General features: G+C 44.9%; 2 protein-coding genes across 6 annotated transcripts in view; both read right to left on the bottom strand.

Moving 5' to 3' along the window:
• The window catches only part of wdr76 (WD repeat domain 76), a 28,852-nt gene extending 23,154 nt beyond the window's left edge, over window positions 1-5,698 (bottom strand). Inside the window, exons 1-2 of one of the 3 annotated variants that reach the window (XM_063066219.1) lie at window positions 5,595-5,698; window positions 5,291-5,398 (exon numbers count right to left, since the gene is read on the bottom strand). In XM_063066219.1, coding sequence (XP_062922289.1) covers window positions 5,291-5,395 — 105 coding nt within the window. In that variant the 5' untranslated portion in view covers window positions 5,396-5,398; window positions 5,595-5,698. Of the gene's footprint in view, window positions 1-5,194; window positions 5,399-5,543 lie in introns of all 3 variants that reach the window. The other 2 variants (XM_063066217.1, XM_063066218.1) reach the window with 2 other exon arrangements.
• A 1,685-nt stretch (window positions 5,699-7,383) lies between these two features.
• blm (BLM RecQ like helicase) overlaps window positions 7,384-16,144 on the bottom strand; it is an 88,822-nt gene continuing 80,061 nt past the window's right edge. For all 3 annotated transcript variants that reach the window (XM_063066221.1, XM_063066222.1, XM_063066220.1), the window contains 2 exons: window positions 12,740-12,938; window positions 7,384-8,870 (listed from right to left, as the gene is read on the bottom strand). In XM_063066221.1, the coding sequence (XP_062922291.1) occupies window positions 8,723-8,870; window positions 12,740-12,938 (347 nt within the window). In that variant the 3' untranslated portion in view covers window positions 7,384-8,722. The remainder of the gene's footprint in view (window positions 8,871-12,739; window positions 12,939-16,144) is intronic.

Genomic DNA, 16,144 nt, shown 5'->3' on the forward strand with positions numbered 1-16,144 from the left:
GGAATATGTGTGTTTTGTCCAGCTGCTCTGGTTTCATTCCATAATCCAACGATATACCAGGTAAGTTAACTAGTAATAGTAAATTGTCCCGTGATTAGACGAGGGCTAAATCGGGGATATCAGGGATTGCTTGGCAGCACAGCTCGAAAGGCCAGAAGGGCTTATTCCGCACCGTATCTCTAAATTTAAAAAAAATTCCAACTGTCACATCGTGTACGCAAGAGCAGCATGTTCCTGTCGGGGGGAAAGGTAGACATTGCAAGTTCAGGAAACCTTGTCTGCTGAGAGATAAAGGTTCTGGTTGCTTTAGGTAGCTGGATACAAATAAATCTCTCCATTGGGCAGGATCTAGCTGGGGTGTTTCTGGGTGACTTGAAAACACCAACTGGCCCGCCCAGACTGCAAAGGTTTCCGAGACTGGAGCTCAATTTATGTAGTATTTCCAAACAACTGTCTCATGGAATATAGAGGTCACCTACTCAGAAAGTAGCGATACTGGACATTCTCTGAAGGAACAATACAGCCAAGTAATTGAAGCAGCAGTGGGAGAGCATCATGGACACAGTGACTACAATTCTAGTTTTAAATAGTTCCAGAAAAAGATAGAACAGGTCCACGGATTAAAGTCCTGAACTTTGAGGGTATTAGGCAATTTTTAGCTGGGGTGTTTCTGGGCAACTTGAAAGGCAAAGGAACAGTTGCCTAAACAACAGGAATTCTTCAGATGCTGGAAATTCAAGCAACATACATCAAAGTTGCTGGTGAACGCAGCAGGCCAAGCAGCATCTATAGGAAGAGGCGCAGTCGACATTTCAGGCTGAGACCCTTCGTCAGGACTAACTGAAGGAAGAGTGAGTAAGGGATTTGAAAGCTGGAGGGGGAGGGGGAGATGCAAAATGATAGGAGAAGACAGGAGGGGGAGGGATAGAGCCGAGAGCTAGACAGGTGATAGGCAAAAGGGGATACGAGAGGATCATGGGACAGGTCCGGGAAGAAAGACAAGGGGGAGGGTGACCCAGAGGATGGGCAAGAGGTATATTCAGAGGGACAGAGGGAGAAAAAGGAGAGTGAGAGAAAGAATGTGTGCATAAAAATGAGTAACAGATGGGGTACGAGGGGGAGGTGGGGCCTTAGCGGAAGTTAGAGAAGTCGATGTTCATGCCATCAGGTTGGAGGCTACCCAGACGGAATATAAGGTGTTGTTCCTCCAACCTGAGTGTGGCTTCATCTTTACAGTAGAGGAAGCCGTGGATAGACATGTCAGAATGGGAATGGGAATGGGATGTGGAATTAAAATGTGTGGCCACTGGGAGATTCTGCTTTCTCTGGCGGACAGAGCGTAGATGTTCAGCAAAGCGGTCTCCCAGTATGCGTCGGGTCTCACCAATATATAAAAGGCCACATCGGGAGCACCGGACGCAGTATATCACCCCAGTCGACTCACAGGTGAAGTGATGCCTCACCTGGAAGGACTGTTTGGGGCCCTGAATGGTGATAAGGGAGGAAGTGTAAGGGCATGTGTAGCACTTGTTCCGCTTACACGGATAAGTGCCAGGAGGGAGATCAGTGGGGAGGGATGGGGGGGACGAATGGACAAGGGAGTTGTGTAGGGACCGATCCCTGCGGAATGCAGAGAGAGGGGGGGAGGGAAAGATGTGCTTAGTGGTGGGATCCCGTTGGAGGTGGCGGAAGTTACGGAGAATAATATGTTGGACCCGGAGGCTGGTGGGGAGGTAGGTGAGGACCAGGGGAACCCTATTCCTAGTGGGGTGGTGGGAGGATGGAGTGAGAGCAGATGTACGTGAAATGGGGGAGATGCGTTTAAGAGCAGAGTTGATAGTGGAGGAAGGGAAGCCCCTTTCTTTAAAAAATGAAGACATCTCCCTCGTCCTAGAATGAAAAGCCTCATCCTGAGAGCAGATGCGGCGGAGATGGAGGATTTGCGAGAAGGGGATGGCGTTTTTGCAAGAGACAGGGTGAGAAGAGGAATAGTTCAGATAGCTGTGAGAGTCAGTAGGCTTATAGTAGACATCAGTGGATAAGCTGTCTCCAGAGACAGAGACAGAAAGATCTAGAAAGGGGAGGGAGGTGTCGGAAATGGACCAGGTAAACTTGAGGGCAGGGTGAAAGTTGGAGGCAAAGTTAATAAAGTCAACAAGTTCTGCATGCGTGCAGGAAGCAGCGCCGATGCAGTCGTCGATATTGCGAAGGAAAAGTGGGGGACAGATACCAGAATAGGCACGGAACATAGATTGTTCCACAAACCCAACAAAAAGGCAGGCATAGCTAGGACTCATACGGGTGCCCATAGCTACACCTTTAGTTTGGAGGAAATGGGAGGAGCAAAAGGAGAAATTATTAAGAGTAAGGACTAATTCCGCTAGACGGAGCAGAGTGGTGGTAGAGGGGAACTGATTAGGTCTGGAATCCGAAAAGAAGCGTAGAGCTTTGAGACCTTCCTGATGGGGGATGGAAGTATATAAGGACTGGACATCCATGGTGAAAATAAAGCGGTGGGGGCCAGGGAACTTAAAATCATCGAAAAGTTTAAGAGCGTGAGAAGTGTCAAGAACATAGGTCGGAAAGGATTGAACAAGGGGTGATAAAACAGTGTCGAGGTATGCAGAAACGAGTTCGGTGGGGCAGGAGCAAGCTGAGACAATAGGTCGGCCAGGACAGGCAGGTTTGTGGATCTTGGGTAGGAGGTAGAAACGGTAAGTGCGGGGTGTGGGAACTATAAGGTTGGTAGCAGTGGATGGGAGATCCCCTGAGCGGATAAAGTCGGTGATAGTGTGGGAGACAATGGCCTGGTGCTCCTTAGTGGGGTCATGATCGAGGGGTAAATAAGAGGAGATATCCGCGAGTTGTCGCTGCGCCTCGGCAAGGTAGAGGTCAGTACGCCAGACTACAACAGCACCCCCCTTATCAGCGGTTTAATAATAAGGTTAGGATTAGTGCGGAGGGAGTGGAGAGCAGAGCGTTCCGAAGGAGTGAGGTTGGAATGGGAACAAGGTGCGGTGAAGTCGAGACGGTTGATGTCCCGTCGGCAGTTAGCAATAAAGAGTTACCTTCCTGATGGGGGATGGCTTTCAAAAAAGGCCTTGACAAAAGTACAGGGGCAGCTTGTCCCTTTTAGGGGAATGGGTAGACAGACCAAATTCAGGGAGCCCCAGAAGATAAGAGATGGAGGCTCAGGTAAGAGAAAAAAAGCATAAACCACATTTATGCAGCTGGCTACACATTAAACCCATGATAAATATGAAAAGCCTCAAAAGGGAAATCAGGAGGGCAAAAACCAAGTGTGAGATGGATTTGGCTGACAAACGCAAGAAGTTCTTCAGTTACATTAAGTAATACAGTAACTTGGGAGAGACTAGATTCTCTTCATCCATCACTATGTAAGTAGTGATGTCTTGAATCACGGTTATATTTATGTATTTCTTATGAATGCTGTTTATATGCTGTCATGTTCCTGTGAGGCTACTAGCAAGTTTTTTATTGCACTTGTGAATATGCCAATAAATGGGATTTTCGTTCGATAAGATGATCTCTTGACCTCATGATCTATATTTTATTTTTTATTTGAGATACAGCATGGCACAGCCCCTCTAGCTCTTTGAGCCACGCCACCCAACAATCCTCTGATTTAATCGGAGGTCTGTTCTGGGACCCCTTCTCTTCATGATTTTTATAAATGACCTAGAAGAGGAAGTGGACGGATGGGTTAATAAATTTGCTGATGACACAAAGGTTGGGGGTGTTGTGGACAGTGTGGAGGCTGTCAGAGGTTACAGCTGGACATCCATAGGATGCAAAGCTGGGCTGAGAAGTGGTAGATGGAGTTCAACCCAGATAAGTGTGAAGTAGTTCATTTTGGTAGGTCAAATATGATAGCAGAATATAGTATTAATGGTAAGACTCTTGGGAGTGTGGAGGATCAGAGGGATCTTGGGGTCCATGTCCATAGGACACTCAAAGTTGACTCTGTGGTTAAGAAGGCATATGGTGTATTGGCCTTCATCAACTGTGGGATTGAGTTTAGGAGCCAAGAGGCAATGTTGCAGCTATATAGGACCCTGGTCAGACCCCATTTGGAATACTGTGCTCAGTTCTGGTTGCCTCACTACAGGAAGGATGTGAAAACCATAGAATGGGTGCAGGGATTTATAAGGATGTCGCCTGGATTAGGGAGCATGCCTTATGAGAATAGGTTGAGTGAACTTGGCCTTTTCTCCTTGGAGAGACAGAGGATGAGAGGTGACCTGATTGAGGTGTATAAGATGATGAGAGGCATTGATCATGTGGATAGTCAGAGGCTTTTTCCCACGGTTGAAATGGCTAACACAAGAGGGCACAGTTTTAAGGTGCTTGGAAGTAGATACAGAGGAGATGTCAGGGTTTAGTGTTTTTTTTTAAAACGCAGAGAGTGGTGAGTGCGTGGAATGGGCTGCCGGCAATGGTGGTGGAGGCGGATACGATAGGGTCTTTTCAGAGACTCCTGGATAGGTACATGGAGCTTAGTAAAATAGAGGGAGATGGGTAACCCTAGGTAATTTCTAAAGTAAGGACATGTTCGGCACAGCATCGTGGGCTGAAGGGCCTGTATTGTGCTGTAGGTTTTCTATGTTTTAATCCTGGTTTCATCATGGGAAAATTTACAATGACCAATTAATTTACCAACTGGTACATCTTTGGATTGTGGGAGGAAACTGTAGCACCTGAAGAAAACTCATCACGGGGAGAACGCACAAACTCTTTATGGGCAGCCCCTGCAGCTTAATGTCTGCCTACACTGCACTTTCTCAGTAACAGCAACTTTATCCTGTCTTGTTATTGTATAACCACCTCAATACATTATATAACCACCTCTCAATACATTGTATAACCACCTCTCAATACATTATATAACTTCCTCAATACATTGTATAACCACCTCTCAATGCATTGTATAACTACCTCTCAATACATTATATAACCACCTCAATACATCTGTAAGAATGACAAACACTAAAGTTTTTTTCTTACCGTACCTCGGTACATGTGACAATAATAAGCCGATTTATAACCAATGTAATAATAAACACACTTAACAGCCTCGATCGAATGGCAGACACTCGAAGGGCCGATTGACCTCCCATGTCTTACGGTCTTGTAGTCAAATTACGCCCCCTACCCTCATTGCCCTCCTCCTCACCGCTGCTGGAAAGTCATCCCCGCTGCTGTAGTCGGTGTCCGCGGCCGGCGAGCTCTCGGATCCGGCCACAGGGTGCGCACTCGCGCTGCTGCTCACCGGAGATCGCGGCCTCTTCGCCAGCGGCTCGTCGCCCGGGGCCTCGGGAGCGCTGTCCGTCCGCAGCCGCTTGCGGTCTAGCTGCCCGGTGCCGAGCGCCTTCATCTCCTGTCGGGGGAGGGTGAGAGTTAGGCCCGGAGTCAACGCGGCGGCTTGCTCGGCTGAAGCCCGCACAAGGAGGGAGAGCCCACCCCTCCCACGGGTCCTCCCCCACCTGCCCTTCCCTCCTTGCCTCATGGGACCTCAGTCTCACCCCTCCTAGACAGCCACGCCGCCTCCTCTCTCTCCCCCGGCCCTCACGCACCTTCTGCCGCGTCAAGCTCCAGCGCGCGCCCGGCCTCTTGAATCTGCGCGCCACTTCCACCCCACCCCCGCCCGCTGATTTTAATAGGGCTTATTCGCGCCCGCCATCTTTTAACACGCAAAGCTGCATGGGATAGCAGGATGCGACCATATTCTTGCACAACGCTGCCCCGATTTATGAAGCGTCACTCAGAGGCTCCTGATCCTTTAGGGATTGCAGCTCTTTCTTTTGTCTTTCTTTTAGCGGCAAGCAAAAAGCTCCCATTCCTCCCCCCCCGCCCCATTTATTGTCCCGGAGATCAGAACACTGGTTTAACTCCATTTTATTCTGTACATTCTCATTATGACTTCTCAACGCCCCAGCAGTCCTGAAGATTGCATCTTCTATATAAAAAAAGCACAGCGAGCTATAACCATTAATGCTAACGTGAATATAATCAATAGGAATGTTGTGTGTGAACATTCGGTACATAATAGTCGTTCATTAAAGATCCACTTGAAAGATGAATAGATCAAACGGAGAAATGCGGGTCTAACCTAGAAGTAGATGACCTGAATTAAAGAGTCAAAAAAGTGGGGTAGTGTACATGGGTTCATTGACCATTCAGAAATCTGATGTCGGAGGCAAAGAAATAGTTTCTGAAATGTTGAGTGTGTATCTTCAGGCTCCTGCACCTCCTCCCTGATGGTAGCAATGAGAAGAGGACATGTCCTGGATGAGGGGGGTCGTTAATGATGGATGTCGCCTTTTTGAGTCATCGCCTTTTGAAGGTATCCTCGATGCTGGGGAGGCTGGTGCCCATGATGGAGCTGGCTGCGTTTACAACTTTATGCAGCTTTTTCTGATCCTGTGTAGTCTCCCCTCCATACCAAGCGTTGATGCAGCCAGTTAGAATGCTCTCCACAGTGCATCTGTAGAAATTTGAGTGTATTTGGTGACATACCAAGTCTCCTTAAGCTGCTGCCATGTCTTCTTTGAAATTGCACCAATATGTTGTGCCTAGGATAGATATTCAGAAATGTTGGCACCTGTACTTGAATTAGCTCACCTTTTCCATTACCGATCCTTTGATGAAGACTCCTTCCTGTAATCCACAATCAATTCCTTAGTCTTACTGTTGTTGAGAGCAAGGTTGATCTCTCAACCAGCTGATCTATCTCAAGTATGCCTCCTTGTCACCATTTGAAATTCTGCAAACAATAGTTGGCAAATTTATAGTTGGTGTTTGAACTGTGCCTAGCAACAGAGTCACAGCTGTAGAGAGTGTAGAGCAATGGGCTAAGCGCGCATCCTTGAGTCAAGCTAGTCCTGTTTGTCAGAGAGGAGGACATGTTATTTCCCATCCGCACTGACTGTGGTCTCTTGGTGAGCAAGTCAGGGATCAGTTGTAGAGGGAAGTACAGAGGCCCAGGTTTGAGCTTGTTGATTAGAACTGAAGATATGATTGTGTTGAACACTGTTCTGTAATCAATAAAAAGCAGCCTGATGGAGATATTGCTATTGCCCAGGTGTTCCAAGGCAGAGTGGAGAGCCAGTGCGATTGCAACTGCTGTAGACCTATTGAGACGATAGGCAAAATGCAGTGGGTCCAGGTCCTGGCTTAAGCAGTTTATTCTGGCCACGGCTAACCTCTCAAAGCACTTCATCACAGATGTGAGTGCAACTGGGCAGTAGTCATCTGGGCAGCACACCTTGCTTTTCTTGAGCACCAGTATGATTTCAAACTCCTTTCAAACATGCAATACATGTAAATGTATATGGTGAATAAAATTGATCCTTGGGGGGAAGGAAGCATGATTTGTAAAATTTCTAAACCTTTATTGGCTCATGCATTTTCTTAAACGATTCACATAAATGCTATCCTTCACACTTACCATTAGACAAATGTTAAAATCTAAATCTCAGGATTTGAATTTGTAAAATGCAAAATTTCAGCTGGAAAGATAGATCTTGTGACCATTGGACCTCACAGTGAATGAACTTGTGGAGATAAACACAATAGATAAATTGTGGCCACATAAATAAAATGCAACAGCTAGAAACGGACCTTATTCTTCAGAATATTATACTGTCCAGAATCCCTTTATTTTGCAGTTGAAATTATTCTTTTAAAAGTATGTGCATAATTAATATATAGTTGGATCTCATCAAGTATGACATTAGATTATACATTCTTGGACCAGTAATTATGGCAAAGACAGCAACAGTATCGAAGCGATCTTCTCTAAACAAAATCCAGGAAAATTGAAGAAGAAATTTACATTTGTTGTACAATTATATATATATAGATAGACTGGTAGTACATTATAGCAGTGAAAAGGGTACAAAATGACTGATATTGCTCAATTTAATTGAAAATGAGCTGTTTGGGAAAGGTGGGTAGAGGATGAGGGCAAAAGGACAACCTGATGGTTTCCATCTCCCACCTGAGCCTCAGAATGACCTCCAGTGACCTGGGTCACCAACGAACATCTGACACTATTCAGGTTAGTGAGGCTACAAAGTATTATGGTGAATAACAGAGGGCAGGCAAAAATAAATTACCAATTCCACTAAATTTCAGAGCATAAATACAATTTACAAACTTGGTAACCAGGCTTCAAGAATTAAAATATAAATTGCATTTAATTTACACATCACAAAGAACGGTCTTTAGGCAATTTAAAAGCAGCAACCAACTTAGATTGTTAAATTTAACCAATGGTGCAGTTCCACAGCTGGTCTGAGGAACTGGCCGGTTAGATAGAGAAGCCTTGGAGGACCAGACATTAATTGTCCAGAATTCTACCCTGGTCTCAAAACAAAATATTCTTCAGGTAAAATTATTTATGGTGTGTCGTACAGCTTCACAGCCACCAATATGGAAATGCAAAGTAGCTTTGACTGCTGATTACTGCTGGCAGCATAACTCAAGGGTACTGCCTCGACCTGCCGGAGTGCCTTCCGTCAGATGAGTTCTACAAAATGGCAGCTTAATTCAGTAGCTCTTGTCTGACTGTGGTAGGCCAGGAACTTAAGCGAACAAGAACAAGCTTTGGATGTTCCTTGTAGATCTGGTATTAGCACCATCCATCTGTTCACGTCACAAGAATGTCAAGGACTGCACACAGGCAGGCAAAAACCAACGGTCAGCTTAAAGAGTAGGTAGGCTTGAGGAACGGTCGTTGGTTGGTGGTGCCACGAGGAACAGGCAGTGGCATTACCCCCGGCCGCCTGACCCCTGCGCCTGGTCCGTGGCTGAAATGCTTGGAAGCTGTTGTAAACTTTGTGTTGGAGCTGTGTTAAGCAAAAACAGAAAATTGATCAGTACGTCAGAAACCTCCAACTGTACAGCACGGGTAAATATGTAGAGTGAACTACCCCTCAACTAACTACTATACACCATTTTTCACCTGAATTAGACATGGGAGCAAAATCAGGCCATTCTGCCCATCAGGTCTCCTCTGCTGTTCCTTCGTGGCTGATTTATTCTCCCCCTGAACCCCATTCTCCTGCCTCCTCCCTGTAACCTTTGATGCCTTGAATCAGACTATAATAGACAGGAGCAGAATTAGCAGAGGATTAAGAGCATTGCATTGAATGTTCACAATCCTAAGGCATCACTCAGAACAACATTGTGCGAATTAACTGCCCAGTCATTGTTTGTGGCACGGCGTGGTGTGATAAATGGTACCACACGAGTACGAACAGCAAGCAGACCCTAAGCCCTTTGAGCCTATTTTAGTTAAACAATGGAGGAATTTGTGTCTCAACTCCACATACCCACAGAGGGGGACAGAGAAAAATTGATCGCATTAAATACCTTGAATAGTTCCACATTTAAATGTTCCCTGTGACAATGAAGGAGGCTATTTGGCCCATTTGGCCTATACCAGCTCATTCTCCCACTTCTTTCCCCCTTGTAACTTCTCACAAGTTGATTAAATTTTCCTGTCATATCAGGAGAGAAAGGGGAAGGCACTCTTAATGAGCACAGGGGTTATGTCAGTGTTACCTATACTCCCTCCCTCTCACACAATCACAGCTCCATTCAAAAAGCTCAAAGTTCAAATACTACCTTGAAATTCATTTTCTTGCAGGCATTCACAGTAGAACAAAGAAGTACAATAGAATCAATTAAAAACTACACACAAAGACTTACAAACAACCAATGTGCAAAAGAAGGCAAACCATGCAAATAAATATACAGTACAAACAAATAAATAATACCGAGAACATGAGTCCTTGAAAGTGAGTCCATAAGTTGTGGAATTAGTTCAGAGTTCAGGTAATCGATTACCTATGTTCAGGAGCTTATTGGTTGTAGGGTAATAACTGTTCCTGAAACCAGTGGTGGGACCAAAGGCTCCTTCCTGATGGTAATAGAGAGAAGAAAGCATGATCTAGATGGTGAGGTTCTTTGAGGATAGACGCTGCTTTCCTGTGGCAGCAAGAGATGAAGGCAGGAAGAAGCCAGAATATTTCCATTTTGAGTCACGTCCTTCCCTCTGAGCCACCTTCAAATGTTGTGTAAGGGCTCCCTCCAATGGCTCACTGGATAAGTGTGTAAGCAAAAGAACAAAGTCCCAAGCAACACACATCAAAGTTGCTGGTGAACGCAGCAGGCCAGGTAGCATCTCTAGGAAAAGGTACAGTCGACGTTTCGGGCCGAGACCCTTCGTCAGGACTAACTGAAGGAAGAGCTAGTAAGAGATTTGAAAGTGGGAGGGGGAGGGGGAGTCCTGACGAAGGGTCTCGGCCCAAAACGTCGACTGTACCTCTTCCTAGAGATGCTGCCTGGCCTGCTGCGTTCACCAGCAACTTTGATGTGTGTTGCTTGTATTTCCAGCATCTGCAGAATTCCTTGTGTTTGCGAACAAAGTCCCAAGTTCTGATTTGGCCTCAGCACCCTTATCCCTGGGAAAACGGAGAGGTAAATATGACTGTGATGCTACTATTAATTTTGTAAGATGAGTCTTGTTCCTGCTGTGTCAGTCGTTAAATAATACCCAACAACTCTGCAAGTCAAACTATCCAATGCAGCAAATAAGAACAGGGAACATATTTAATTAAGCCAACAAAATTATGAAGACCAAACTGATAGATTGTCGTTTAATAATAAGTGATTTAATTGGACAGAATAGATTCTCTCATTTTGAAAAGATCAGAGATACAGTGACCCATGTCATGTGATATCCATCTCCATATATAAACTTAATTCCAAAACTCATGTGCTGCGCATTCAAATTGCCATAAGAAGCTACACAGAGTATAGGATATACCTACCATCGGCAGTATCTACAGGAAGTGATGCCTCAGGAAGTAAACATCAATGAACAAAGATCCCCACCAAATGGGACGTGCCATCTTCTTGCAAAAGGTACAGAAACCCAAAGTTCAACACCATCAGGTTCAAGAACTTTCTACCTTCCTTCAACCACTCAGTTCTTAAACCAGCTGGTACAACCTTAATCACTAGTTTGGCAACACTATGACCACTTTGATCACTCAAACACGAGGAAATCTGCAGATGCTGGAAATTCAAGCAACACACATCAAAGTTGCTGGTGAACGCAACAGGCCAGGCAGCATCTCTAGGAAGAGGTGCAGTCGACGTTTCAGGCCGAGACCCTTCGTCAGGACTAACTGAAAGAAGAGCTAGTAAGAGATTTGGAAGTGGGAGGGGGAGGGGGAGATCCGAAGTGATAGGAGAAGACAGGAGGGGGAGGGATGGAGCCAAGAGCTGGACAGGTGATTGGCAAAAGGGGTACGAGGCTGGAGAAGGGAGAGGATCATGGGACGGGAGGCCTAGGGAGAAAGAAAGGGGGAGGGGAGCCCAGAGGATGGCCAAGAGGGAGAGGGAGAGGGAGAGAGAGAATAAATAAGGGATGGGGTACAAAGGGGAGGTGGGGCATTAACGCAAGTTAGAGAAGTCAATGTTCATGCCATCAGGTTGGAGGCGACCCAGACAGAATATTCTCTCTGTCTTTTTTCTCCCTCTGGCCCTCTCACTATAACTCCTTGCCCATCCTCTGGGCTCCCCCCCCCCACATTTCTTTCTCCCTAGGCCTCCTGTCCCACGATCCTCTCCCTTCTCCAGTCCCGTATCCCTTTTGCCAATCAACTTTCCAGCTCTTAGCTCCATCTCTCCCCCTCCTGTCTTCTCCTATCATTTCGGAACTCCCCCTCCCACTTTCAAATCTCTTATTATCTTTTCTTTCAGTTAGTCCTGACGAAGGGTCTCAGCCCCAAACGTCGACTGTACCTCTTCCTATAGATGCTGCCTGGCCTGCTGCGTTCACCAGCATTTTTTACGTGTGCCACTTTGATCATTCTTTTGTTTGTTCTAATTGTATTCTTTCTTATAACAGTCGTGTATAATTTATGTTTTTTTTGTGACTGCTATGTCCCTGTGATGCTGCTGCAAGGAAGTCTTTCACTGCATCTGTGTAGACATAGACTTGCGCAGATGATAGTAAATTACTTTAAAAGTGCTCAGTCATCGGCTATCCGTACAATTATCAACTATTGTGTATGATCATCAGCTATGCCCTGTGTCATAAGCAAACTCTATTAATGTGACAATGCTGACCACTGGGATTAAAGATTTTTTAAATTTGAGAAACACGAATGAAGAGACCAATGTCACCAGCACATGCCATGGTTTGAACCAGGAGTGGAGAGGAAATAAACAGGTAGGAGAGGGGGTTTTGATGCATTATGATTGACTTTTGCTATCTGGGGATATTCCAGTTTAAGGGTGCAACAACCAGAAGTTGGTTTATGAAACCTTTGAGCATTTTAAAAGCTTGAATAGGCCACATAGGAATATGCAGAAATATAATCCTCAAATACAATATAAAGTGCAACATATTATAGAAATAATGGATTCTGGTTAATTTTGGACCAGTACATTTTGTCCCAAATAAGCAGCTGCCTCAATTAACTAATGCTCAGAATGCACTGCAATTACTTACAATCTCACTAGACCCCAAAAAATGCTAATCTGCAATAAATCCAATTACTCACCATCTCAGGGTTTGGAATTTAACAACATACAAAGGTAATTACATTCACTACAGGAACCGTGAAGGAGTCCCAGCATAGTTATAATATGCTTCCTATGACTGTGGACAGTACTTAATCTTTTACAAAGGATCACCCACCTTTTTGAAGGTGGTTGGCTGTTGCAACCAGTTTTCCGTTTCTTTGCTCTCTTATAATGTGGGACCCGCTTCCGTTTCCTCATGGAGCCCCCTCTGTTTTTCCTGAAGTAGACTGAAGTTTCCTCAGATTCTTCCTCATCCTGGGGTCTCCGGCAGTCTATCCAGCTGCTGGAATCACCAGCTTCAGCAGCTTCCTCTTCTGTTGACCCACAAAAAGGCGACATGGTTGAGTGGGGAAGTTTACCAAAGGAGAACTTACACCATTTTCTTACAGGTATTCATAGTAGAACAAGGAAATACAATAGTGTCAGTGAAAAACTACACACAAAGACTGACAAACAACTAACGTGCGAAAGACAACAAACTGCAAATAAAGTAACGGTAATAATAAATAGATAAGTAAAGAAATAAATACTAAAATACTAAGAACATGAGCTGCAGAGTCCTTGAAAGTTAGTTACAACATACCCTTCCACCCATCTTCTTGATAGTATCACATTTGGAAACTTTACATACCTGTTCTTCCTTCAGGATATTATTGTAAATAGTAATCTGATCCCCTGTGTCCCACTAGTTATCCTTTTGCAGTCTGATAAGGACCTCTCAATGCTCTCCAGCATTCATGTCTCGGAGCTGTACTTTCCTCAATTCACGAATTCTGCACAAATTATCTCACCAATAATGGCTATGCTGTCAACTTCCCAGGCTCAGAGCTCTGGAATTTAGTCCTTCAACCACTCCCCCTCCTTCAAGACGTTCTTTGAAATCTATTTTGTTCATCTAGCTTTGGACCTCTTCTAAACCATTTTGGTGGCTTGGCAGCAAATTATGTCTTTTATACATCTTGGGGCAATTTACTATGTTAAATGTGCTGGTTAAATGCAAGATGCTACTGAGGTTGGTGTTGGAAAGGGAGTTAAACAGGAACAAATCTGTGTTCAATAACTCACTCACTAACTTTTACCCAACTTCAATTTAAATGTATTTCTATTCACCTGCACCTTTCCTATGTCATATTGTCACACTCTCTGGGTTTATTAGTGATTCTTTCACACTTATGCTCTCCTCTAGAACTGGGAACACCCCTGTCCCTGAGAAAGCAGTTCATGTTTCATACTTCCAAACGGTCATCATTTATTTGAAATGCTGGTGTCACCTCAGTCACTGGTCTTTGTACTTCTGCCAGTGCTTCTATCTTTTGTTATAAAATGGACACTGGCACTGCAAATGTAGAACAACTGAACAGAATTTACCTGCTTTTCAATATTATTTTTCCAGAAATGAATCCCACTGCTCGTTATATGTAATAAAAAGAATCTTATTAAAATGTGTTACTACATTGTATATTCTCTAACCTCGGCCTGTCCTGGGATTGGTGGACTGTGTATGTGCATGAGTAGGAGGGAGGGAGCTCGTTTCGCTCTTGTTGCTTTGTCACTTGGTATGTTCTGTGTTGTTCTGCCAAGCATGGTGGGCATGGTATGTTGCACTGCAATGTGGTGACAATTGCGGGTTACGTCAGAATGTGCAGCAACACTTACAGGTTGCCCCCTGCACATCCTTGGTTGTGTTGGTTGTTAACACAAACAAGTCAAATCAAAAATCAAATTCAAGTTTAATTATCATTCAACCACACATGAATAGTTTATAGGCATCCGTTAGTCTCATGAGACCATGCATTTGCGCCTTGGAAGGTTTCCAGGGCGCAGGCCTGGGCAAGGTTGTATGGAAGACCAGCAGTTGCCCATGCTGCAAGTCTCCCCTCTCCACGACACCGATGTTGTCCAAGGGAAGGGCATTAGGGCCGAGGCTCAAACTAGCGACCTTTGAATCACTAGACGAACGCCTTAACCACTTGGCCACACGCCAATACATATGACATGAATATAACAGAAGAAAACAGTGTTTCTCTGGGGCCAAGGTGTAAAACATATTCATTCAGTGAGCAAAAATAAACATATATATAGCCGAAGTTCCTGGGCAACATGTCCCGCAAATAGTTGGTACAGTTCTCAGCAATGTGCAGACAAACATACGTACGCAATTCAGCCAGTCATTCCACCGATCAAACACAGGAGGGGTCAGCCCCTAACCGAGCATAGGCGCCACGCTATACCTTCTGGGCTGCAGCAGCAGGCAAGCCGGCAGCTTAAAGCCTAGTCCTCTCTACAACTGAGGTCATGTAGCTCCCCTCACATCTGTCGTGCCACCAAACACGGGTAACAGATCAACGGCATCTTACATTATCCATGTCCAACAGGGTCTTGCCATCACAAGAGAAATGTCCAAGATACCACCCACGGTTACACCGCACACTGCCCTCACGCAACAACTCCGATCCCTTCCTGTAGCAGTCAACAACACGGTCTACATTTCCACCTACCAGCAGCTCACTGATGGGGTAGACCTGAAATACCCAAAGTTCTTGGAGTCCAGCATTGTCTTGCGATCATAAAAAAGACATTTAACAAAGAAAAAATACACCTTTGGTTGGCCCATGAGAGGCTGCTGCATACGAATGCGCCACCATCTTACCGGATGCACGTTTCAATATACACATGATAAATAAATCTAAATTTGAATTGGAATTATTTATTCATTACCAAATAGAAAGTGGCTTCTATGTTCCACCTACAAAATGTAGAGCCTCATTTATCACTGATCAACTATACTCTCATTCTACATTTATTTATACACTATTCCTTGCCTCAGTCTATATCAAATGCAGCTTACAGACAGATGAAATAAAGGTCTGACAGTTACTTGGGAAGAGGCTGAACGCAGTTGTGGATCTGATTCCTGCTCTAGTTGAGGGGTTATAAGAGACCACCTCCCCTTGCATCACCTCCTCCTCCTTACAGGTCCCAGCTAAAGTTTATCATTAAACTTGAGGCTGATGCCACACTGGAAAACGAAACATAGAAACATAGAAAAGAGGTGCAGGAGTAGGACATTCGGACCTTCGAGCCTGCAACGCCATTTATTATGATCATGGCTGATCATCCAACTCAGAACCCTGCACCAGCCTTCCCTCCATACCCCCTGATCCCCATAGCCACAAGGGCCATATCTAACTCCCTCTTAAATATAGCCAATGAACTGGCCTCAACTGTTTCCTGTGGCAGAGAACTCCACAGATTCACCACTCTCTGTGTGAAGAAGTTTTTCCTAATCTCAGTCCTAAAAGGCTTCCCCCTTATCCTCAAACTGTGACCCCTCGTTCTGGAGCGATGGAAGGTGCCATTTTTATATGAAATATCACTAACAGCTTCAATGTGTCCTCAGACTCCACTATCTCAGAGAAGAGCAGCAAACACTTCATCATTCAGCTAAAATCATCTCAATGAATAATGAATCTGCTGATTATCATATTGTGAATTGGCTGCTGCGTATTTCACTACAGTG

Source organism: Mobula hypostoma, chromosome 13 (assembly GCF_963921235.1).
Source record: "Mobula hypostoma chromosome 13, sMobHyp1.1, whole genome shotgun sequence".
NCBI classification, from domain to species: Eukaryota; Metazoa; Chordata; class Chondrichthyes; order Myliobatiformes; family Myliobatidae; genus Mobula; species Mobula hypostoma.